Below are 25327 nucleotides of genomic sequence, written 5' to 3' on the forward strand. Positions count from 1 at the left end.
CTACTGGGCTGGGAGGTTGGCTGCTGGCTCCTCTCTGAACTTTCCTTCCCAGCCAGAACAGCCATCCCACAGACAAGTCGAAGCTTCCTTTACTTGGTCTGATTTCCTCCTCCTGTTGTCTGGCTGGTAACCCAAAGGACAGGGTTTAATTATAGAGTTTGGAAACCTGGCTTACGCTACTCTGCCAGCACAGGATAAAACTTCAGTCTGTGTTCAGAACCAACATGATTCTGTACTGCTGATACCTGCATTATCCCATGCAGCATAAAATGAACCACATGGAAGAAATGCCAAGTCAAACAAAAAGACGGTTTTAGACTTTAAACTTCCACTGCGAAATTCACTGAGAAAAAACCAAAACACTGAAGCTCAGAGATTATTGTATGTTAAAACCGTGCCATCATTTTGACTGTAGGTTAAATAAACGGCAATGCCTTTTTCTGGACGGGAGAGACATCAGAAAGGATGGTTCTGAAACAGGTCCAGGCTCCAAATCTCCCCTCTCAGAGAGGAACGCTGCAGCAAGTCACTGGGTAATATGGGACGTTAACGTCATTTGTACGGCTTTCAGATGACCAATACATTTTCTAGGCAGATGCCCCATCGAAGACTCATAAAACATTTTACACTTCTGGAGATAAAGCACCCCTGTCAAATACAAAGGGCCAGAAATTAATATCAGACCCACATGTGATTTCTGAGGTAAGGCAGGGCACTGTGCACAGCACCACAGCAGGATGTGTCCCTCAGCAGGAAGCACCTTGTGCCAGTGTCACCCTGGCAGGAAAAGACACTTCAGTAGTGTTTTGTCCTTCACTACTGATGAGCTGTGGCTCTCTAGGTAATCCCTCTGCCAGCCATGCTCTTGTAGTGACCCTGTTTTACAGTGAAGCTGAGGCAATGGATTCAGAGGAGAGGCTGCTGGAAAGCCACAGCAGAAGTATTGGGGTGGGGCTGCATGGATATAGTATAAAGATGGTTTGAAAGTGCAACCTACGCTGGCAAGATAAAGCTCTTTTTCTTCATAGCCGTGACCGTGATAGATAGCTTGGTGAATCTGAGCTATATCTAGTTGGTACCTGGCTAGAGTCCCTGATGTTGCAAAGGTGATTTTCTGCCATTTTACAGGTAAGACTAAGCAGAATCTGGGATTCTTCTGTAGTAAGTAAGGTCATGAGGAAGGAAGAACCTTCTGTTCTCTGACTTGTTCTTGCCTCTCTAAGCACCTCAGGAAGTTTGATGTGGGCAGTTGTGCTTCTTCATGATGGACACCCAGTGGTGTGAAGAGTGGCAGAGGTGCTTTGGAGGTGTAAGGCTTTAGGTACTTCTCTTGTCCATCTCAGCAGCTTAGTGCCACCATCTAGCCAGGACTTGGATGAGACAGAGGTGATGACCACATGTGGGGAAAGCCACCAGAAGTGACAGAAAAATTAATAGCCAACCTCTGTCTGTTGCACAAAGGGAGAATATTTGTCATTAACAAAGAGTACCCCAAACTTCGGGGCAATTTAGCCCCCAGTCTGACAATGATGTAGACGCAGTGACCCAGTCAGCTTTTAGCCATCTGTGTCTGCAGAGGAGGTTATGATCTCTCCCTTTCAACAGGCCCGAGCTTTTGTTTGTTTTTGCTGTTCCATGAGCAAACTAGTTTAGTACAAGGTGAAGCTCTGCCTTACATCATCTGGAGCCTGGAGCTGATGGAGGAAACAGCCCCTAGTGTCTATTGAGCAGGACACCTCACTGAAAACACCAGAGCCCTGGGGACAGCGGCGGTAAGGCAGTCACAGTGAGCCTGGCACTTGTCTGCCTGCAGGTCCACCCTTCCCTCCTGCCAAAGTGCCACATCTGCAGTCAATACGGGCCCACAAGCTGGCTCCTCCTCATTAGAGGAGAGAGGGCAGCTGGCAGGGGATCCTCCAAGGGCTCCCAGGCACAGGAATCAGTCCCCTCCCAGTCTGGAATAGCCCAAATTTGGTGACTTTCTGGGCATGCTGTAAAGGACAGCTGTTTGACAGGGTCTCCAGAGAAAGCTGTGGGTATGTTTCCTACATGATGAAGGATATAGGTGGCTGGCCAAGTGCCCACAGAACTAATTTTAATGCTGTTCAGGCTGAATTTACTTTTCTGTGCTGTATAGTTCATTATACACAGTGCCCTGGATAAGCATGTGTTGTTTCAAAATAAACCAAAACCGTACTATTTTAAATACAAACAAAAAAAAGAAAAAAAAACCCCATACTGCGAAAGATGCTTTGGGCTGTTTAGAGGCCTTTCTCAAACACTTGGAGGCTGAAGATGAAAGCACTGCTTGCCTTCATCTAACAAATAAGACTTCTGTTATTTTCATTGGCATTAAGTACTTGATTATTTAGCTGTAAGCAAAATTGAGGCATTAACTTCACCTATGCATGTAGCACTGACCCAGAAAAATATTTCCGATAGTATTAAGCACCCAGATGATCTCAGGATAAGTGATCAATGGAGAGTTAAGTATGTAACATAACATAACCCAAAAGATGGTCAACAAGAAAGATCACACACAAAAATTAACTGAAAAGAGGCGGAAGAGCTGTTTCCTAAACCTTATGAAGTGTAACGTCCAGTGATATCTATTTTAATATGAAACCTCCCATCACACTTCACAGTATTACAGCTTAATAAAACAACTCCTTCTCTAAGTCTCTTAAAAGTTATTACTAAGTGAGCTCAAGTGTTGTATAATGCTTGAAAAGTCCTTCTACCTTACATAAGTTTAGGGATATTTATTTAAACAGTATAACTGTAGGACACAGCCGAGACAGGTACTGCTTTTTTCTCAGCCATTGTCACCGCTACCCCAGAATTGAATCTGGATGTTTTGACAGAAAAAGACTGCCTATCTTTTGCTGCATTATTTAAATACTTCAGATATTTGGCCAAAGTACAGAAGTGACACACTACAGAAACATTCACAGCTGCAGGAGCAATAAGACCACTACAATATTTTCATTAAATTGACTTTTTCTCAGAAGAAATTACAAGATGTTTAGAATTGATCACCTTTCTGTACAGCATTCAGTGTATTCTGATAAAAAACAGAGCAACTAGAGATTATGTTCTCAGGCTCCTGAAAGCCATGGCTTACCTGGCTCCACTTCATGCCATCCACTTGACTGGCTGCCACTTCCTGGAGAGCGCCCTTGGCTTGTATAAAACGGCTCCTCACCTGGACTGTCCATCTCATCCTCCACAGACTTGAGACGTTTTGTAGAGCTGACAAAGTAAAAACACATAATAAATACTGTATATATGGAAATGAACAAAGGCACTCCCATTGGGACATATCTTGCTAGCCCTGCTTGAGACTAACTTGTTATGGAAACTATAACAGATTTAGGGCCTGGAGAAGGGGAAGGTATGAGTCCTGCACAGCCATCCTGCCCACCCAACCTCTCAGCATCCACTTTTTTTCTGATTTGCTTCATTGCCAATGACTAAGCTTCAGTGAGATACAAATCAACCTCTCACAAAGTCCAGACTGAACCCCTAAACATACATTAGTTTAACATTTAGGCTTTTACAGATCAAAAAGTAGGACAGTTTTTCAGAGCTCACAGAGGTCAATAAGAAGGCAAGATTTTTATTTGGATTGCATGATTTTTGCAATTTGAATGAATATGGTAATGACACACAAGACTTATTTTAAGTGTCACGTTCTTCCACAGCTTATTCTGAAAGACAAATTGTTTATCAGTTCAAACTGATATTTTCAATCTTTTAACCATAGCCATTAAATTAACCCAGACTTCAGTCCCATAAGAAGAAGCATAGACAAGTAAATGATGTAAGAATCCATTCTTCGTTCAAATGTTCACATTATCCTACAAGTATAAGCATTTTACTCTGCAACTGTATGCCACCAAGCATAAAAAGCCCTCAACAGGTATCTCTGGCCAATGTCAGTCCTAAAGGATCCCCTTGTGATATATCACACCTCCCTCATCAAAGGCTCGGGAGACAGAGCCCTTTCAGTGGTCTTTAGTGGCCACTGACTCAGACTGTGGTAGTAGAGCAGGGAGAGGATCCCAAAGCCAAAGACAATCAGCTTGGCTCTATTTTCTGTAATGAGTTGTACAGACTGCGTGGGGATGTTACCGAGAATTTCTCTTCCCAGCACTTTTCTAAGTCTGGGTCAGCTTGCTTTTTTCCCCAAATCTGTATCCTATTAAGACTTAAGGCATTCAAGAACAGGCTCCTCTGTGTAGGGGGAACATATTTAACAGTCATAAAATATTCCACTGCAATTTCTGTTGGTTTAAAACTTGCAGCCTCTCCGCAGCTCCCCACCCGAAGATCTGCACAGGTACGAGCTAGCGGGTATGCAAAATCACTTTGTGAGAAACAGGAAGAATAAGTCTTGTGGTATGCATGGAATGCAGGTTTGGCCATTCCTTAATTTAGAGAATTGTTATGTGTCAATAGGGCAAATTGTGTGCATACAATATAATTACCGCCTGATAATTCTGCTGAGTCTGTGTATTTAAGGAATATTTTTTTTTTTCTGACTGGGAACAGTCTAATGAGAGGAAAACAAACATATTACCAAGTTATTAACTACCCATGCTGTTTATAATTAGCTCCTTATCAGTTGTAGCTATTTGCAGAAGAATAGAAGAGCAACAACTGAGCTTTTAAGTAACATTAATAACCTCACTTTTTTGCTTCTGGAGTCACAAGTAAATTCTACCTGAGAATGGTGCTATGATAAGCACTGTAGGGTACACAGTTTACGCGGAAAAAAGAAAGAGCACAAAGTTTTTAATTGATGTGTAATGGGAATTGTAGTCACCAAGCTCCATAATGTGCACACTGAGTGCAAGACATAGACCGTTCTTCCAATCACTGCATACACTAAGAAGTTATTGCTAAGAGTCTCACTTTAAAGATTTTTTTAAAATAAAAACAACAGCTATATTCAAACTACAGAGACTTTTTACATGTGTACTTTCTTACTGCAAAGCTGGTGGCACTTCAGACTGAGATAAAAACTTAACTCTGGGCTGAAGTTACACTTTCTTGTCGTATCTTTGAAATAAGTGATCTATTTTGGCTGTGGGGGGAAAAAAATCAATCTGGTTCCCTAACAGTGTTCAAGATTACTAGAGTGACTGAGTTTGTTTATAAATCTAATCTCATGGATGGTTAAAGTGAAAGGTAAAAATAAAAAATATCCTTGTTTGATAGTTGGCATGTAAGCCAAAATCTGATAAATCAGACTGAGTAGTCATCTGCATTAACAACTCTGTTTTCCAAAGGCTGAGTCACAAATTTCTAAATGCTATATGAAAACTAGAACGCATTCTAGGCCAAGGTCTTAAAACGATGTTAGTCTCACAGATAACACTTTTTACAATAAAGAATGTATATAAGTCTATCTTAGACTTTCCTGCTAGGAAAAAGTGGCACATCTCAATATGCTCCATATTCTCTTCTGTCACAAGTGAAACTCCAACAATTCCATTGGAACTTCACTGCACACACTGAGCCAGAAGTTACACAAGTCAATGCGACAGTTTTTCTTTGAAGCTTGTACGTATAAAAAGAACTTTAACAGCAGTCCATTTAAACATTCAGCTCTGTGAATCTGAAACAGCTCCATATCTTGAGGCCTCCAAACAGCTTGTCAAAGAATTTAATGGTTACTTTCCCAGATGAGTAATGATGCTGGCCTGGGTTTCCAAGTAACCTGGTAGTAGGCAGAGATTAAATTACCTGGTAGAGGATGTGCTAGGTAAAGACCTCCTCATTGCTCCTGGGCTCATGCTGTAGTATGAAGAACTTTCCAAATCTGAGAGGGAGAAATTAGGGCCTGTTCCTGCAGCTATTGGTGCTGGGGAAACAAAAGAGATTGCAGTCAGTAAGTCATGTGAATAAGGCATGAACTGCGCTTCAAAATCACTTTTTTTTCCTCATGAGTGTGTTTAGTTTCACGATGAGAACGGGTGGGACGTGGAAATTAGAAAGTGCTAATGGTAACTGGCATTGCAGTCCAGAAGATGTAAATTTTATCAACAATACAATGTTCCATGACATAGACTCTTTCTTACATTCCTCCAAAGGTATTATTAAAAAAAAAAACCAACACCAAAACAAAACAACAAAAAAACAATTCTGGCAACACTTTCTTGAAGCACTGCTTTTCTATTAATATCATTCTAACATTTAATGGAACTTGTTGCTTTTGCTTTTAGGACAACATTCCATCTATTGGCATAGTTACAAATAGGCTGCATCATCCCTGTAGTGTGCTTGGCATAATCTATAAGCAGTATAGGCAGGGAAATACACACCTCAGGACTTTTGGTATATACGTGATGTACATCCACAAGCACAGAGGTTACAAATGCTCCTCGGAGAAAGCACAAAAGCAGATGAGAAACCCGAGTTCTTTTCTGCCTGTGAACATGAGAGTTTTCCTCTGTCCTCTCCTCCAGCTAAATCAGAGCTAGAGACATACGACTCTCAAAAACTTTCATCCAGCAGTTAGCCATCACTGTTCACCTCTCATTACCTTATCCAGCGCTTAAGCTTTATTTTAAGTGATATGAATACCTTTCATTTCCCTGTCCTAGAGCCTTGGTTTTACATTAAAACATAATGAATTCCTGCACACCATGAAGTTTGCAGGCACAAGCCTATCAACTCCATGTGCCATATTCTTCTGGGAACAGAAAAGGAACAGAGCAGTTTAATGTTAAAGTCAACAGATAATGCATTTCACAAAGAAATGCCACTATACAGCAAATGGTACCATATCCACTGTTGCTGTTCCAGTGCTGTTTACAGGACAATACAACTTTGGGAGCTGACAATTACAAATCATTATTTTCTCTCACATTTCAGAGACATCTGAAAAAGGACATACTGCACAATAAAATGCACAAGCTTGGCCCAGAATGTATTGTCTGAGAGCCCTGATTCACAGCAACAAAAGCGAAGCAGTCTCAGTGCCACATAAGGATGCTCAGCCAAGCTTAATCTTTGGTCTGAGAATCTGGCCCATATTCAAACATGAAAAAATCTTCCACTCCAACGGGGCAGGAGTGAGGAAATGAAGACAGGATAGCTCCTATCACCCAGCTAACATGTTTGGGCTGAAATGCAGGCTTCTGGGAGTGCTGCCATTGACTGTAACGGGGCCAGTATTTCACCCCAAATCTTCAGGAGCTCACAATGTCATATGTGACAGAGGAATAATGTAGCTTTGCAGCTGCCTCATCATCCCCACAAGACAATTAGTTGTTGTTTGGCAGGGATCTTTTAAGAATGTCATTGAGACAGAAAGGGAACAGCCTGGATAGCTGTGGACTTTTAAAAGCATGGGACGGAAAATACACAACGCCATTAAAACTTGAGAAAATCTGGAATGATCATTAAAAGGAATTAAGTTGGGAAGTAATTTATGACAAGAACACTCAAATCCTTTGTTATCTTCTCTTAACTATCATATGCTTCCTGCACACTAGGTATATGAGAGGGTGTGTTAACAGAAAGAAAGAAAAATTAAGCATAGTAAAATTAACTTGTTTTATCAATTTGTGCTTTCTGCATCAGTTTCCTGACAGCAGCTACAAAAGGCTGTAAAACTGATGAATTTGCATGGAAAAAGAAACTGGTGTAAGTAATTTGTGTAAAAGGTAACACGGACATGGACTGCTATAATTCAGACACCCTGCAGATAGCAGACTGCTGCAGTGTGAGCAGTTATGGGTTAGAAAAATGACCACACTGCAGTCAGTCTGACTTGAATGGAAATCAATCATAAAGGTACTCTCTGCAGCATCTACTCCACAGTTTTCAGCAACTTCCTTGCCAAACAGATTTGTGCTCTGCAAACCCTTTGCTGATCAATTCCTCTGCACCCTCTACCTACCAAAGCCTAACTTACAGGTTAAGCATAGCATTTTCAAAACAGGAACATAAAAAGGCAAGCACTAAATTAAAGCACCATTTCTTTCCGAGGCACGATGAATTTCCTAGCCATTGCAAGATTTATGAAACAGTTTTATTCCAAACAGATATGGAAGAAGAACTGCTATCCAGATAACGCTTCTCTTCTTTCTCTCACTTCCCTCTGTTTATTGCCTTCTCCCCAAAACCTGGATGCTTCTGCTCCAACCCTTGATTTTGCCCTATAGGAAAATGAAATGTATCTCCAGACCAGGGGTGGGGTAGGAACAACGTATTGCTAATGCTGTGTGAACTCAGCACAAAGTAGAAAAGGCTAATCACACGGTGATTTCCGCCCAGGTAGCTAACATGAAGGATGCTTTGTTTTTCACAGGTGAAACCACCTTGCCACACTCAAGAGCCTGTTTGCAATCCAAGGGTTAAAGAACAAAACCCACCTCTAATATACACCAAGGGATCTAAGCAGCAGAGGTTAAAGTGCCTGGCCGGCCTATGGCAGTGAGTGCCTGAAAACCCTTGCCAGTCCTTACACTGGAGTCACGATCCTGCCACAAACAGCTCAAGGTCTCTGGCCCTAGAAATGCTGTGGCAAATGTTGCACAAGGCTAAGGTGTTCTGAAATCCCTTCTCCTGCCTGCCTGACAGGCATGTAGTCGATACTTGTCTTTCAGCAAAGGGCATTTGTACCTTTGCTCGTAGGTACCTTATTTACTATGACAAAACACAGCAATGTGCTAATTTGTAGAGCCCACCCTGAGACTGTCAGGAAGAGCTTAATGTTTTTCATCTGCACGGCGGAAGGTCGCTTCCTCTTCCTGGCTGGAATTTCGCTGAAGCCATGCATGCTTTCTGTCTCTGCTTCAGCCTCAGCAGAGCTGAGCCACACCTCGCACCTCCTGCACTGGACTTTGGCTGAGGGGAGCTCACTGCCTCCTCTCGTTACCTTTGTGCAGTGCAATGCACTACGAGAGTGGGCACGGTGCAGCTAGCCCAGCCCAGCTAGCCCCTCTGAGCCTGCTCCAAATGGCTTTTCACCCTGCCTTTGCAGACTGTCCACCTTGTATGGGCCCAGAAAGCTGATGGAAAGGGAACACTTGCATTTGTTTGCAGGATTCCCTGCAAAGGCTGCAGGTCCAGAAGGTAAGCAAAGGGATCAAAGTGGTGCAAACTGTGGCAAAACTCTGTCAAAATTAACCATCTTCATTGTAGCATGTGATGATCCACCATGCAACCTCCCTAAATCCCTGTTCCTATACCCCAGTAACAGGCTCTGGCCCCACATGAAGCAGCAGTGTGGTTGGGAAGCTCCACTCCAGCAGAGACAGCTGTTACATGCTGCAGCCTGCAGAAACTCCAGGCAATGATGTTAAAAACATTCCATTTCCCGCCCTAAGAATGGTCTGCAGCAAAGTGACCTTCTGATAGCTCAGGAACATCTCCAAAACAGGAAAGGATGTCAGAAATTGAAGTTGTGAGTCAAAACAATAGTCTCCACCTATGTGCCAGCATCAAGATGTCATCTGACCCAAGACTCCGACCTGGTGGGGGGCGAGGAGGAAGGACCCCTCTTCCCCTAACATCCAGCCTGCTGATAAGCACAGGCTTTCTAAGCAAACAAACTGATGCTGGCCTCAGATCCCATTTCAGCTGCTGGCATCACAGAAAAATCCCTGTGTGGACAGGACACATTTCCTCCAAGGGGCAGGAGGAGCTAGTTTGCCCAAAAGGAGAAGGAGGACAAGGAAGGTGGGTGCCTGTGCCTGAGCACCAGCTCTATGCTACTCCCAGGGACAGGGGCAGCATCGCCCCTGCTGCCAGCCTGCTCCCTCCACTGCCAGCTTGTTAGCTCAGATCTTCACCCAGAATGTCAAGAAAAATAACAGAGAAATTAACAAAAAGCCCTCTGACTTAACCCAATTGTAATATTTATTTTGAAAAATTTATTGAATTATAGAACAGGAAACCCACTAAATAAAACCAGCCAGGCTGGCAGTTGTCTTCCTTTGAATACAGCACTCTCTTTTAGGCATGTTAATAGTTTCTGTTTTTTCCATTTTTATATATTTATTTTTACAAAGGGGCTGGGATGTGACTAAGATCATTACACATGTAACACTGCAGCAAAGTGATAGTGTGTTTAAGGTTAAATGGGAGAAACATGACATTTGACTAATAAACTTTTTCCTGTGTTGTGACTCCATAAACAAAGGGAAACACACTGTGCTGCTGCTGCTGAGAGGAAAGGGGAGCTGTTGGGGTTTTTTTTGGTTTTTTTTTTTTTTTTTGCAAGGCCTTTGTTTCCTACACACTATATTGTTAGATTCAAAGAGGTTTTGCCAAATACAACAGATATGAAATGTGTGATGTTCATTTTAAAATTACAAGTACAGCCTGCTATTGACCATCTAATTATGCTGAGTTCCATTTATAAACATAGCTAACCACTAAGTTTATAGAGACTTTTTGTGCTGCTTTAATAGGATATTGATCGAGAGCAAGGTTTGAGTGGACTGCCATTGAATTGTGTAATGGCATACAAAAGGCAAGGTCACAGCGACTGTTCACTCTATGCCTGCAGTCTATTTTTTATTATAATCTTCTTTTCTTCCTCTCATACCTAAGCCCAAACAGTGCGTTCTGGATAGCAGTGCTTTGCTAAGGAATATAGAGTATCTTTTTAAGTGTTAATTTTCATGCTGCTGACTTTAACTACCTCCACTACTGTAATGCTTAGTATAGCAGAAAACATACAGGCTGATGTTTAGAGAGAGCTGTTTTATTATACCCTGGCTTTCACACACATGTTCTGTGTGGAGGAGTGCCTCTTCTCCTCTCCTGGGCTACAGAAAGGCAACAGCATCCTCCCTGCCCTTTGCAACCGCCTGCCTGGCCCAGACCCACAACAGTAGCCGGGGCACCCCACACCTTGCCATAGGCATCCAGTACGTGCTGGGGCTGGCAGGACTTTCGATGCAGTTTGTTTTGGCTGTATCTGGCCACTGGATGAAAGGTGTGAGGAAGCTATGTTTCCTCCGTCACACCCATGCTCCATGCCTGGAACAGCGACAATTACTTTCATTTCTACCACTTGTCCTCCTGCCTCACGGCAAGGACAGCTTCAGCCCCTGCCTCCGTTGCAAAAGCAGCCACTAACCAAGACTGGCACCCACCCCATTCAGCAGCCAGGATCCCCAGCTTTTCAAAATGCCTTGGCCACAAACGCACCTCTTAACCTGTGGAATTAGTGTAACTGTCTCAGGGATAATTAGCTGGACCATTTCTGTGTTTATACAGGAGCAGTAAGCGACTACATGTACGCCTGTGTGCTTGTGGTTTCACTGGCTCATTAGAAGGATTAAAAGTCACCCCACTTGCTCCGTACAGCTCCTTACTGCACACAGCTAACATCTTAAAACTCAAAGCGTGGCATTTTCAGTCCAGGGTGCAGTCAGAATTCCCTTGTTTATCAGCATGAAGAATGATGTCATTTTGACAAATAACATAGCAGAAAACAAATGTGTTTGATTTGGCTCTAGCAAATGTTCATAAATCCTAAATCTTTCTTCACATCCTGGGCAGTGCAGTTTATCTGGCTGCTTGAAGGACCTCCAAGGGAGGAGATCTTCCCAGCAGCTCTCTGCACAAGAGCACACAGTGCAGACTCAAAGCCAAGAGGGGAACAGTGTTCCCCATGCCTCTCCCTGCTCCAGCCTGCCATGGCCTCCCAGCCTCTGCCAAGCAAATGGGACTGTACTCTTGGCAGTGGCTTGGCACCACGGCCACCCCTCTGCCAGCACCTTTTGCAGAGGGTATTCTCCAATGCCCTACAAATTGCACACAGTGAGTGGAATATTGTCCCAACAAGGATAGAGAGGGAGAAGATTTCGCTTTGCCAACAGCTGGCTGTGGTTCTAAAACTTGTACATCTCCAATGCTTCTGCTTCTTTTGTTGTCAGCCCAAACCTCTCTAGAGATGAAAGAATGAAGTCTGTTATCTGAAGGGGTCTCCCCAGTATCTGGGGTGGCAGACAACACTTAGAAAGGAGCTCATACTCTTTCCTGCTACTAATGTAGGAGAACTGACAGCAATGGTCCGCAACATCCACATCAGATGGGGTGGAGAGGGGTCTATCTGTTTTTCACTTGAACATTTATTATCTACTTTCTCTGTTTTACTAGGCTCTGCAAGATTCAGTTGCTGGGTAGCATTTTGAAGGAAAAACTGCATCTATGGGGCTGAAGAAAGCAAGTTTCTGTTACCAAAACAGTCTAGACTTGTTCAATAGCTCACAGGAACTGTGATGATCAGCACTGATAGGTAAGACAGATAATGGTATCAGCTGACCTTTTGCGTGATTAATTCATTCCCCAAATTTGCATGACAGAGACAACTGCCTATTACTTGAGACTCCTTGCTACGTGGACCTCTGGGAACTTTACTAAATAAACCTGGCACATAATTGCTACCAACAATATTTCATATGATTAATTTTAGATAACAGCAGCAAACCACAGGCCAGTTAAAACTGTGGGAAATCACATCTTTCTATCATCATATTATCAAAAGCAAGCATGGAAAGAAACATGACAATGGGCACACACAAAGATGGCCTCTTTGTAAAGGCAACAGAGAGCACACTCAGTAAGAGAGCAGAGACTAAACATGAGGGATAAACAGGCTTGTTCCTTCCCTAGCCATGGTTGCTTCTGAAGGAGCAATGACTTTTTAGAAAGTAAAAACAAGAAAACGGACGGAGGACATCTCTATTACTCAAGCTACAGACTTAATAGCTGCTGGGTAGGCCAGATGATGGCTGTTCATAAGGTGAGCTCCTCAGCATGAAAGTAACCCATGGACTGGTCTCAAATCAAGACATGGGAGCATGTAGACAACTGAGCAAGGGTTGTATTGAAAAACACACTCTTTAGAAGACCTTGCCTGCCAATTTAGGCAAATATGCAGCGATTACTTTTTTGCTCTGTTATGTTAAATAATTCTTTGAATGTTAGCAGGAGAACTCATATTGACTTCACTAGGAATTTGTTGCTAGACTCTACACTAAACATATCTTACTGGTTAGCCACGGGATGCCAGGCTGTGGGCTTCTCAGACCTCACAAAGTAAACAAGGTTACGGCTGGTCAGTACATGTCTGGGGCATCTCCAAGGAAAATCCAGGGTGCTATCAAAAGCAGTGTAGCTAAATCAGTTGCTGGCACTCTTCCCTCTGAGTCAGTTCTGAAGTGATATCCCGGTATGCTTTGGGGACACTATTTTTGGTCGAGGTGCTGGCTTGTAGACAGGATATAAAACTGAGGTCTTGACCTCCCAGGATTATTAAAGAGCTCATGAAAAAGAGTGCAAACCCCTGCGCCTGGAACAGATAAAAGCTGAATCTTTTTATTTTGCCCACCAACACCTCCTTTCTTATTTCCGATAAAGTTCATGCCTGGCCTGCTCTTCCTGCATGCAGGTGCCCTACCCTTGGAGGTGGTAGATTTCATCAGCAAAGCAGAAGGAACACCTCAGACTCAGTTAATAATTTGCAAAACATGCTGAATGCTAAGATTTCTGATACACAATGTTTTAGTTTAGTTACAAAAAAATATAATGGAAGGTTAATAGACATGAAACATGATGATCATGAGGTCAATGCCAAACTCTCAGGGAGGCTGGGACTGGGGCTGGCTGTGAAGGCTGAAGTCCTGAACGGGGGCACTTTTCTAGCAGCCCTGTCCTGTGCACACATGAAGCACGGCTGACAGAGTCCAGAGGCAGTTCTGCTGTGTAGGGCTCCTACAGTGAAGATAAGATTGTGATGAAGTGGGATGCCTTGCAGAGGGGGAGGGTGAATCCTTTGGGCTTCAAAAGCCTTACACTGTCACACCGAAATAAAGTGGCATAACACAGAGGAGTTCAAAGACTGGTGATAACTTGGTTTTGTCTGCCATGCTGCAGGTACCAGCGAGTTAGTGTACACAGTACAGTGAGTTAGATGTCAAAGTCCCTATTTAAGCACTTGAATAAGTGCACTGATTTGCAAATGTGCTGAGCGCTCAGCAGCTCCTCTTCACTTCTAAGTCCTCTTAACTTTGTCCTTCTCACAAAATTCCCACCAGTTGTCAGGGAAGAAAACTCAGGAGAAATGTCTGCCTTAAACTTTTTCTCCCTCTGCCTCTCCCTCCAGCACATACAACTCTGACATTCGTGTATCTCCCACTTGCCATGCTTTCTTTGTAGCATCTTACTTTTGAATATAAAGTCAATTTAGTTGCTAGTGCAAGTCCTTCTGAAAGAGGAAAAAAGAGGAAAATCCTTACAGAAACTCTGTGTTGTGACTCAAAACCACAGATTCTCTGCTAGGTTTGTGCCAGTTAGATTCCAGCCCAGAAGGACTTGAACCACACGCTCAGAGCCAATGCAAAAACAAATATTCCTGCTATCTAGGAGGAGAAACATTTTTATTACTGACTGTGCTAAAGAGATTGGTTTCAAACCCTAAGGTTTTAAAGGGGCACACAGTTGAGTGGTTCACCTGGAGCAGTGGTAATGGTGACAATGAGATGTTACTGCATAGCTCTACACTAGCTGCAGAAAAGATCCCCAAAGAACTACTACCTATGGCCTTGGCTTACCAGTAGTATCTCTGCAAGAGATTGTCCATATGCTCTCCTTGGACTATCTGGATTATGTCATAGCAAAATACAATCAATGCACCTTTGATCAATGGAGAAGGGTGGTGACAGGTACTCTTAATTCACTGTTGTTAGTGATTATTGACAAGTCTGTAATGATGATGCCACACTGTGTCATTCATGCTGGGGGCATTAGCATTCTTTAAAGGTCAAAACTCAAGTCCTTCTAGACGACAGAATTCCATACAGTTAATAGAAAACGCAGGCCTTGTGAAGTCAAGATGTATGCCTCTACACAACTGAGGTTATCAGAGCTGAAGGTGGTACAGTTGTTGGCATTAACAAGTTTGTCAGTTTGCAGGTATACAAACACATGTACGCATGGCATAGATGAACACAATGTGCAAAAGCAGCATAAGAAAATTTCCAGGCTTATGTGCACAGATCATGTAATTTCTAGAGGTCTGGTTAAAACAGAGTCCTTGGATCCTGGGTAAGCTGATCTTAGTAGGCATTTATCTGCACAATGATACAGAGCATGCCCATTTTCATCTAGGTACCCAACGAGCTTATCAACTTGCACATGCAAGTTTGCAGAATTAAAAATTTATTATTTGATCTTAAAAATTATGCTATTTTATTTTCCCACATTAAAAGATGCAGCACATAAACACCGTCCACTGGTGAGAAGCAGGGAGAAGAGACTCTCGATTTTCAAGACACTGTTTCTGAATTGGGGAGGGGGCACGATAAGAATCAAAGGAAAAAACTGGGACTGCAGAAACCACACAAACCGGCCACAAAATGATACTTACTTTGTGAGACTCTTACTAGCTCAGTCACACTGAAAACACCTGATGTGACAAAACTGTCCTGGAAGCCCAAATGTCCTACAAAACAAACAGAGTGAGAGAACTGCGATTAACTTTAAGCTTTTAATGACAGTATTCTCAAATACTTTACTTTCATTTAGACTTAAAATGTGACATCTAATTTCCCACTTAGCAGTAATTATTGTTTATGTAGGTGGGTAACTAGTCATACAGCTATGTAGGCTGCTTTGTGGTTTCTATCTAGAGGTTAGGAAAGCTAACATGACACATCAGCAGGGAGATTTTTACATGTTAAAGCATCTCAACAGGAAATCTGAAACAAAAGAGGACTATTTTAATAAACGGTTACCTTGGATGACCCCTAATGACTTCACAATTGACATGAAAATACTGTGCCTAGGAAACAGACAGGACAGCTAAGTTCCATAATCGTTTTAAACATTACTCTCTAAAGAAACATCTGATCAGGATTATCTACCCATTCATTCAAACAAAACAAGATTTAAAGATGTACTCTTCATTTTGTAAGGTTACACTAGGGAAATCTTAAAATAGCAGCTGGTTAAAAAATTAAATTAATGCATTTCCCACCAAAAAAAAAAAAAATCCTAACATTTAAAACTAACTTTCGAAAAGAAAAAGAAATCTTTGCATAAGAAAAGTATTAACTTTGAGCTTTGGACTGTCTTTAAGAACCAGGGCATATGTTTCCATGCTTGCCTCCCTTGTGCAAGGAATGCCTCCACACTTGGTATCAAAATGTTATTACGCTTTACATAACAGTATTTTCCTTCCTCTCTGAAACCATGCCTACCACCAAATGTTCATTTAATTTTCGCGGGTATGATCAATTACAAAAGGAGCAGCTTTTGAGCTGCAACCCAGTATAAGTGTGCGGAGTGGGATACAGCAGTTCACGCAGGACATATCTGGACTTCAGTTAGGGGTCTGCAGTTAGTTGACCAGACTGACCTCCTGCTTTTGAAATCAGGGTCAAAAGAGAAATCTCGGGATAAAGAGATTATTAAAAGAACTGTAAAGTCTTACTTGTCCACTGGATAAGTGGCATACCTTTTTAGGTTGTCCTATTTAGAGTCACCAATTCCAGTGCATGCACACATATATTATTGAATGTTTTGCAGTGGCACCATCTGCTCCGTTGTTAATTGTTTGTCAGATTCAGTACAACTTCCGTACATTCAGTAAATTCTACCGTACCCCGCACTCGTCATGGCAATACCTGCATACCTCCCTATAGTGACCAGAGAAAGAGGACTAATGCAAGCTGCATATTTGTTCTCCTGTCTTTCTTTTGGGGTTGTTTAAAAAACCCAACATACACCATTGCCATTTCTACCTGCAGAATGGGAGATAAAAGAAATGCATCTTGTGTGCAGGACTACAGAGGGTGACATGTCAAGGAAAGGTTTGGGAGAGATTTGGAGGGAGGTCAGCCATTCATCTGCAGCCAAGTCCTCAGCAAATTCTGCTCCTGCACAGAAGAGCTTCCCTGTTTCTGTGAGGATCCTATGATGCCAGATGAACACAGTTGCTAAGCTAACAGACTTGAGACAAGTTTCTACATCAGGCATGTTTTTATACTTCAGCAATAATGATGAGTTTCCAAACTGTGTATATGTATATCTTTGGGCATCCTTGTGTATGTGTGTATACATATGTATTATGTACACAAACATATAAATATACACAAATCTGTCATGCTCCAGCTGTAGATAAATGTACTATAAAATATTGAAATTGATGCTGAAATTCAACACAAACAAATTCCTCAATCTGCAAACAAGGTTTTTATTTACATCAAGAGAATAAATTTTTCTCTACTTCAAATGAAAAAATGTTCTTACAAGCTTTTATTTTTCCTTATTTTCAACTTAGAAATATCTCTCAGATAATTCTAAATGCTTTTGCCTGATCTGCTTTATATTTTATCATAATAAAGGTGATGACTACACCATTCTGCTTTTTAGAAATGGTTGCTGGCCATATACAACATTTGTGCAGTGACAATTTCCCAAGTATTTTTAATATGAAGATCTACTTTTCATATGCTGCAGCAGACCTGCCTATTGAATTAAATGATCTGTGAATTAAAAATAATTCTCTTAGGTCTTCACTGAAACCACTCATGTGCCTAAAATTAAGCATATGCTTAAGTGCCTTGCTGGATTAGGGCCAGGATGCTTAGTACTCCGCAGAGCCCTTCGTAGGGAAGCCAGTCTATGCTATGTAACTTCTCATACTGTGCTCATCATGGCAGTATCTGAGCAACTTCCAGAAGTGCATTCAGCAATGCTACGAACATCTGTCACGTGCTGTTTTTTTCACAGTGCACCACACCAGCTCTGCTCTGGTGTCCACTTCCACCTGCATTTCTCAGGCATGTTTCTATCGCACTAAGACTGAAGGTGAAATTTAAATACAGAAGTAAAAAACCAATCACAGCTATGGCAGGACATTTGGCTGATTTTTTTTAAAGGGAAAGTTTGGAGCCCTTTGTAATCAGCCAATATAAATATGGTTGTCACATGGCTAACCACATTTACCTTAACCTATCAAACACAGGTAAAACACAGAAATGAAAATGCCGTAGAATGCTTTTAAATACATTCTAGCTCTCAGAGTCCCACAGGGCATGAGAAAAGTTGAATAAGTTAGCTTGGGCGTGCTAACTTCATTATCCTTATTTTGCTGGGTATACTTGAAATGTCCATTTCTGCAAGAACATTTCTTATATGTGTACATTTAATAGTAGTCATTAAACAACAGCATGCAACAAGAGTGGTTCCATTTTCATCCTTCAATACTGAAAATAAACATTTCACAAATGAAAGGTGAATTTCACAATTCTCCAATTTGTTATTTACTTACGAACATTAGGAAATCAGGGGCTCATCTTGCCAATCATTAATAATATCGTGATACCTATAAAAGCAATGCCCTTGGCTTAGATTTGTAGCTTGAACTCAATTTGATGCACGGTTGGTCTGTGAATTCACAGTTCAGTAGAACTCCATGAAAGTTTAAAGGTTTGCCTGGATGGTTCAGATTGCAAAATCCAGGCCTAAGACTGTAGCTTTTGCTGACATGTAAAAGAAGAATGACTGGGAAATAGCAGGATTGACAAAATATGTTAAGTAAACATTTTGTGCCTATTAACGGGTCAAAATGCAAAAATATATCCATCTGGCTGTTCCACTTAATTCTGAATGAGAAAAAAATAGGTAAAGTCAAGCAATTACATATGTAGATGTTAGCATTAACGAGCTCCTTTACTGAAAAGATGATTAAAGATCTTGAAAGCTTGCAAGATTTACTTTTCATACAGCATTTTACAGAAATATGTGCATTGCGATACTTTTGCTAAATATCCCAAAGAGAGGACATTGAACTTGCTGCATATGATCTGGTTATCCTCACAGCTTTGTGTGACAGTCACATTTTGGTAGTGAAGCAGGTGTCCAAAATGGGGATGAAAAACTAAAATTAAAACTAAAACTTTATAAAAAACTAACAGTTAATTCCCTGAAATTCTGGGTATAAATTAAGACACCTGGCAGACCCTGACTCAGCAAAGCAGTTAGAGCACGTGCTTAATTTTAATCACATGCTTGACTAAAGCGCATGCTTATTTGCCTTGCCAAATAAAGATGGGCTGACAAAGTTAAGCAGGTATTTAAATATATTATTGAATCATTGCCTTCAACCCAAGTCTAGGTCCAGCTAGGAGTTAGCTCATTAAACAAGACCTCACTTTGGCTCACGGGGATGATTGTTTTTCCTCCAGGGGGGAAAAAACCATAGGCTAATAAGACCAAATTGAATAAAGAAGATCAGGATACTAACTAATAAATAATATGTCATTACCCTTTCGCATGTTTTGTAGAGTGTACAAACGCAGTGCAACACTATCATAACAAGTACCACATGAAAAATATTTTTCCATAACTTGATGACGGCTTTAATTGGGGAGAAAATTCATAATGTGATTTACATATTCTTCTTTTCGATTCCAGTAAAGAAGCCAGAAGAAAAGGGTTGAATTGGTAGAGCCTACTTCTGATCTCAAAGAAATTTTAAACAAGTCTTTCTACACTGATCAAATAGAGTTTCACCTAATTTTCTCCTAATTTACACTGGCAGAAGAGAAATCAGGATTAGGACTTGTTGTCTAATGCTATTTGTTTTGAATTATTAAGCAAACATTCCTATTTCAATGAGTAAACGTGTACAAAGGCAACTAACCTTCGTCCTAAAATCTAGTTTACAGGGAGAGTATTGTCTGCTTTCCCAATTAATGCTGTAAAAAGGAGTCTCAGACGTTGAGCTACCAATCAAGAGCTTGTGTTGTAGCTTGAGAAAATCATGACTGATGCAATTACTTTTATGTAGAAAGTCTGAATATGGTCTAGAGGTTAAAGTTCATCGGGTTATTGTTCCTTAATTGAATATCAGAAGATGTTTTCAAGGTGTTCAAGGTATTATTGTTATTTAATTAGCAGGCTTCCTTGTGTAATCCAACAGTAGTATTTTAATTATAAAATAGAAAGAATGCACCAAAATATACAAGGTATTTTCTAAACAGAGGTACAGCTTGCTTTCTGAAATCCAAGCTTAAATAAAGCTGGGAAAGTTACTCCTTTGAAGATTAAAAAGTCCAAATCCAGTTATTTCTCTTCCACTACAGTCCAAATGGCAATGTATTAAGCTTTGGAGAAGAGTTTTTTGGGAGACTTTGATTCCTTTTCAGTGTTTTGAAATTACACAAGTCCCCCAAACTAGCACTGAAGCCATTTCTAAAGCCTTTTTCATGTTCAGCATCTCACTATACATAGCCATCTTAAAACCTTAAAATAGTAATAATCAATTAGGGTCTCAAGCCTATTATCTTAACCAAATGCCTGATTAAAAGAAAAGCTCTCTCTGCTCAAAGGGCAACTTGATTCCTTTTGGTTTTATCCTCTGTATAGATAATCCCATGTTTCACAAACAATGTGGAGCAATAATATTGATTAGAAAATTAATGTCTGCATTGCACAGCACATTCAGGCCTTGAGAGAGGGGGTGTTATCAGAGGAAACCCGGATTGCCCTGAGGACTCCCAAAAGGTTAGCTGTTCCACAGCTGCACTAGCTGACGATGACGGGAGTGAGAGTTAGCCCTAATCTTCATTCTCCAGCAAAAAGGAAAGGACAGAATATGCATGCTTCAGTCAAGACCTTCATAATACTTATACTCTGCTTAATTGGAAGGTGATTTTATTAAGCCTGGGCTGACCCAGCCACAGCACTGCATTCCCTTCCAGAAACACATCCTTCTGCACAGACACAGGGTCCTGCAGGCAGTCTGGCACAGCGGTTTTGTGCCATGTGCTCACACAGGCAGGAAGATGTACCTTGCCTCTGGGAAGCATCCATCTCCACGGCAAGTGTGGGTGGCCAGGGGGAGCACCCCAGGCTGAGACCAGCCCCTGCTCACCTGCCCAGGGAAACAGCAGTGAAGTTCACCACGAGATACTTCGTCACTAGCCCATGCTGGCAATGGAAAGCTATATCCATGGGGCCAAACCATACACGCTAACTTTGTATCTAAAAAAAACGTGGAGATCGAAGAGACCATGTATCCCAGCTGCAATACTCTGTCCAAATGAATGTCTCTCCCATTCAGAGGGAAGACAGCACAAGGGAGCTGTACAGAGGCCTGAATATTCCACGTAACTGTAACGAAATCTGCGTTTACCAACAGACACCAGACACCAATCTCCAGAGCTGGCACAACGGCCTCATTTTAATTGCTTTGTACAAAATGCATTCCTCAAATCTGTAAATGATAACCCTTTAATGGTAAATTATACCACATCTTTAATTCACGATTTTCATACAAGGGTTAAGCAAGATGCTATCCATTAAAGGTGATACTGAAACCTCTCTTGTTCCCTAACAAATAATCCCACTCCTATTTTGGCTTGTTATTTTCAATTTCACTTTAATGCCGCAGCAATAGCTTACCTTGGACAAATTGCACATTTTCTTATGAAATAACTGCTGGGCCACATGTCACATATGCCGTTATTCTCTCCGGCTCACCTACCCGGCTTTGGCTGAGGTTTTAAGAAGCACCAGAACTTTCTTTGTGGCCCATAGCAGGACGGATTAGACCGTCCAGGGCATGTCGTGTTAGTACAATAGAGGAACACTTTTAAGACTTTAAAGTCATGTAATACAATTCTAGGCTGGATCTTTCTTGTTAAAAAAAGTAGAATGGGAGTGATTGAAAGAGAAAAGGGCCAATATTTGACAACAGAAATCAGCATAACCTCCTAACAGCGGCAGTCATGGATGACTGCCCTTTGACCCGGGGAGATTATGTGGGATTTCAATGACAACAGCTGGAAGTGAGCATGTGAGAATAGAGAACACAGATCTGAGGCCTCCTACAAAAGACTGCACAATCCCTGCCCAGATCTGAGTGTTGATTAGAAATTGTTTCCTGGTCCTGGCTTAATAGAGTGTGATAATGAAAGTTTTGTTAACCCTTCACAGTATGCAAAACCATTGGTAAATGCTTTGCCTTTTTGGTTTTTAGCTAAAAAGTCTGTATCTAGCAGACAGTGAAGTTGTGAAACCAGTGCTCTCGTTTCCGTATGGTTTGTATACTCTTGGTGGCCACCAGGAATCAACATCTGAAGGTGCTGGGACTTCACTAGGGTATCCACCCAACTTGCCATGATTCTCCTGAAGTGAATTGGATCAGAAATAGACATGTAGTGTCTCACTGTGGGTCGACTTTCATTCTTACGCCATTTTAGACTCTCTAATAATAACAATGTGTCAGATTGATCTCCAGAGTCTGGGAAGCAAATTAATAAATGTGGACCAGAGCAAATGTGGCATCAGGCTGGCTGTGTCACCAGCAGCCTGATCCTGCATGGATCCACAGCAGCTTTAGCTCTTAGAAGATTCAGCTCATTTTGTATTTAAGTGCAGAGATAGTGGAATTAATGGCAACTTATTAACGTTAATGAACCGATTATAGATCGGAATCAATCATGTCAGGTTTCCTCCAAAAGGAGGGCACAAGGATAGTTCCTTTCTCTTGAAGACAAAGGTCTTCTTGAAACATTGAAAGCCCTTCAAGTTCATGTTAAGGACCTTATGCAGCGGAAACCATTCCAAGATCTAAGATGTCTGTTGTGGTTTTTAATTTCTGATGACTCCTAACACTGTAGGGAACTTTTTGGTACTCATGTGGGTGAGAAATCAGTTAAATACAGTTTTTTGATATAAAGATAAAAATTAAGAATCTCTCTCTACCATATACCAAATTTGATAAATAAACTAACTGCATTAATACTGATAGGGGCCTATAGCTTGAAAAACAACAGATGTCTTAAATTAGCATATTTCTGTTTCAGGTCCTCAATCCAAAAAGCAAATATTAAAGAAAAGAAGAAAAATTATTATAAATGGTCATACTCATTTGGCAGCTTATAAAATAATGCGCTCCTCAAAAGCCTTTCGAAGTAAATGAGATGAAATCTACCCTGGGATAATAATTCTGGAATATTTATGGCATCTAACAATAAAAAGAGTAATAAAAAGAAAAGCCTGCCTCCCTGAAAATAATAATATGAAGGAGTTATTTATCTTCATATTTTCCTATCAACCCTGGTTACAAGAGCAATGACAGCTGTAATCTCCAAGGTCTGCGATGATCTTGCCAGTTCAGCTTTGCAGTTCAAAGGATGACTCAATGTCCAAATGAGCCTAGAGAAACCACCCGGTTTCCCTGAGCTTCCCGAGGATGCTGACAGCATGTGCTGCTGCAGGGCGCTCCCTGGGCTGCCAGCAACGAGCACCCAACCACCCTCTCACCCTTGCAGGTGAATGATAAATACAGGCACTGGAGGGAGAGTACAAGAAGGTGGGAACTGCTGTTCCTGTTCCTTTCCCCCTGCAAGGCCTTTGTGTAATGAAAGCCCCAATGTCATGAGCTAGGCACATGAGTTACACATTAACCTCAGCGCCCACCCCCTCCCTCCCGAGCTGAAAAACCTCCTAAAGAGAATAACGTAAGGATAATTTCTTTTCAGCTGGTCATTTTTTTGATGTCAGCATCATGTTCCTGGTACAGCCTGAAAACATTGTTTTCTACAACTCATTTGTCTGGGACCATCACAGATGTTCCATCAACTGTCCTTGCTCCTCTTACTCCTCATCAAGTATCAACTGAAATTTTGCCTCCTGAATTTTGTCCACTGGCTTCTAGAAAGCTGCTGGTAGAAGTAAGGGCTTGCAGGAGCCAACAGTGGGGCTGCATGCTGTAAGTGTGACATGTAGCCATGTTCTGGTCTTCATACCAATGGAGTGTGCCTTGGTACATGAACAGTTCACTTGGGTTTACCCTACTTCAAATTAGAATTTAGCTACAGTATTAATGCCATAAATATTATTGTTGATGCTGTGTGAAGAACATCAGTGTGAAAATAAATGTAAGGATATTTAAAAACTGGTGTGGAATACTTAGGTATTCAGACTAATCACGGACTGAAATAAGCACATTTGTTTCAAATCCTGTTTATAGCACTGCAGCCCCTCCCTCCTTTAAATCTTCCTCTTAACCATAGTGATGTTTATTGAATACCTGTCATTTCTCCAGCAGCATGTGCCAACAGCGGCTCACCAGTGCCAGGCTGCATGAAAACCCTTCTGTCTCCTATTCTCTGAGGGGCTCCCTTAGATCAACTACTCACCATACCCAATACTCTGAAACCCATAAATTTGCAGATACTGCAGTCAAAATTCTTAACAGGAAAGTGCACCCATTTTGCCCAGTGTAGCATACTGAAATATCACATGGTGAGAAGCATTTCTCACCATGTGTAAACTGTCAATTTGATTTGAAATTAAAATTTTTGATTAACATGAGCATTTCTGAGCCTCCCGCTGGCAGCAGCCCTATTGCTGAAAAGTGACATGATTTGTGACACACATGCTGTACAGAAGCCCCATGCCAGCAATTGTTAAACCCATTTTCATTCTGCTTTAATACGGTATGACACTGAGGAAAATAATTTTAATATTTAAAGAGAAGGAGGGTAAGGGCTTAAGGACTGTAGTCCTTTATGGGTGTAAAGCAGGATTAGAGCAGCATGAAAAAACAGCACGGAGGTCTTCCCATCTCACAAGTCATGTCTCTTTTCAGCAATAGGGACCATCTGCAGGAGGCTAAGAAAGGTCCATGGTGAAGCACAAAGCCTTCTTTTAAATCCAGTTGATATTTCAAACACAGCATGAGGTACTTTCCACCTATGAATGCCGAGATGCTTGTGCATGGGGAAATGCTTGCAACTTCAGTAATTAAACCCTCTCATGCAGGAGGCAGGATTTTCTGGTTTCCACAGTGGTCTGTTATTTTTCCATGTTTATCATTTCCCCAGAGGTATCAGTGGTCACTGGAGATACTAGCATTTATATGGTGAATTACTTATGAAAGAGGAAAGTTTTGTGACTATTTAGACTTTTAAACCCAGGCATCTACTTCATCAGGATGGTGGGAAGATTTTTGTTAGTTTAAACAGCTACCAAGTGAACACAAGAAATGGGACTCTTTTGTGGCAACAGATTTTAAGGCTATGATATACGCACGCAGAAGACAAAAGTTCAGTGGGGATTTTTATAAACGTAAGCCTGTGTCACTGTTGCAAGCTGCTGACTCAACTGTGTCACCTGCGTATTTCTCAGAGTGGATAATTTTTTTTCCAGTAACATCATGTTCTGAGGAAGTTTATCATGAAACAAGTATCACGAACAGTCATTCTGAGCCACAGAACAGCTCTGATAAGTGTCGGCACGCATCTGACTTTTCTTGAGCTCCTAACACTATTCATCA

General features: G+C 41.4%; 1 protein-coding gene across 9 annotated transcripts in view; it reads right to left on the reverse strand.

Annotated features, from left to right (window-relative positions):
• The window catches only part of NFIA (nuclear factor I A), a 256557-nt gene that overhangs the window by 76660 nt on the left and 154570 nt on the right, over positions 1-25327 (reverse strand). For all 9 annotated transcript variants that reach the window (XM_064454943.1, XM_064454942.1, XM_064454944.1 and 6 more), the window contains 3 exons: positions 15401-15475; positions 5752-5869; positions 3125-3252 (listed from right to left, as the gene is read on the reverse strand). In XM_064454943.1, coding sequence (XP_064311013.1) covers positions 3125-3252; positions 5752-5869; positions 15401-15475 — 321 coding nt within the window. The remainder of the gene's footprint in view (positions 1-3124; positions 3253-5751; positions 5870-15400; positions 15476-25327) is intronic.

This window comes from Phalacrocorax carbo, chromosome 6 (assembly GCF_963921805.1).
Source record: "Phalacrocorax carbo chromosome 6, bPhaCar2.1, whole genome shotgun sequence".
In the NCBI taxonomy this organism is placed as follows: domain Eukaryota; kingdom Metazoa; phylum Chordata; class Aves; order Suliformes; family Phalacrocoracidae; genus Phalacrocorax; species Phalacrocorax carbo.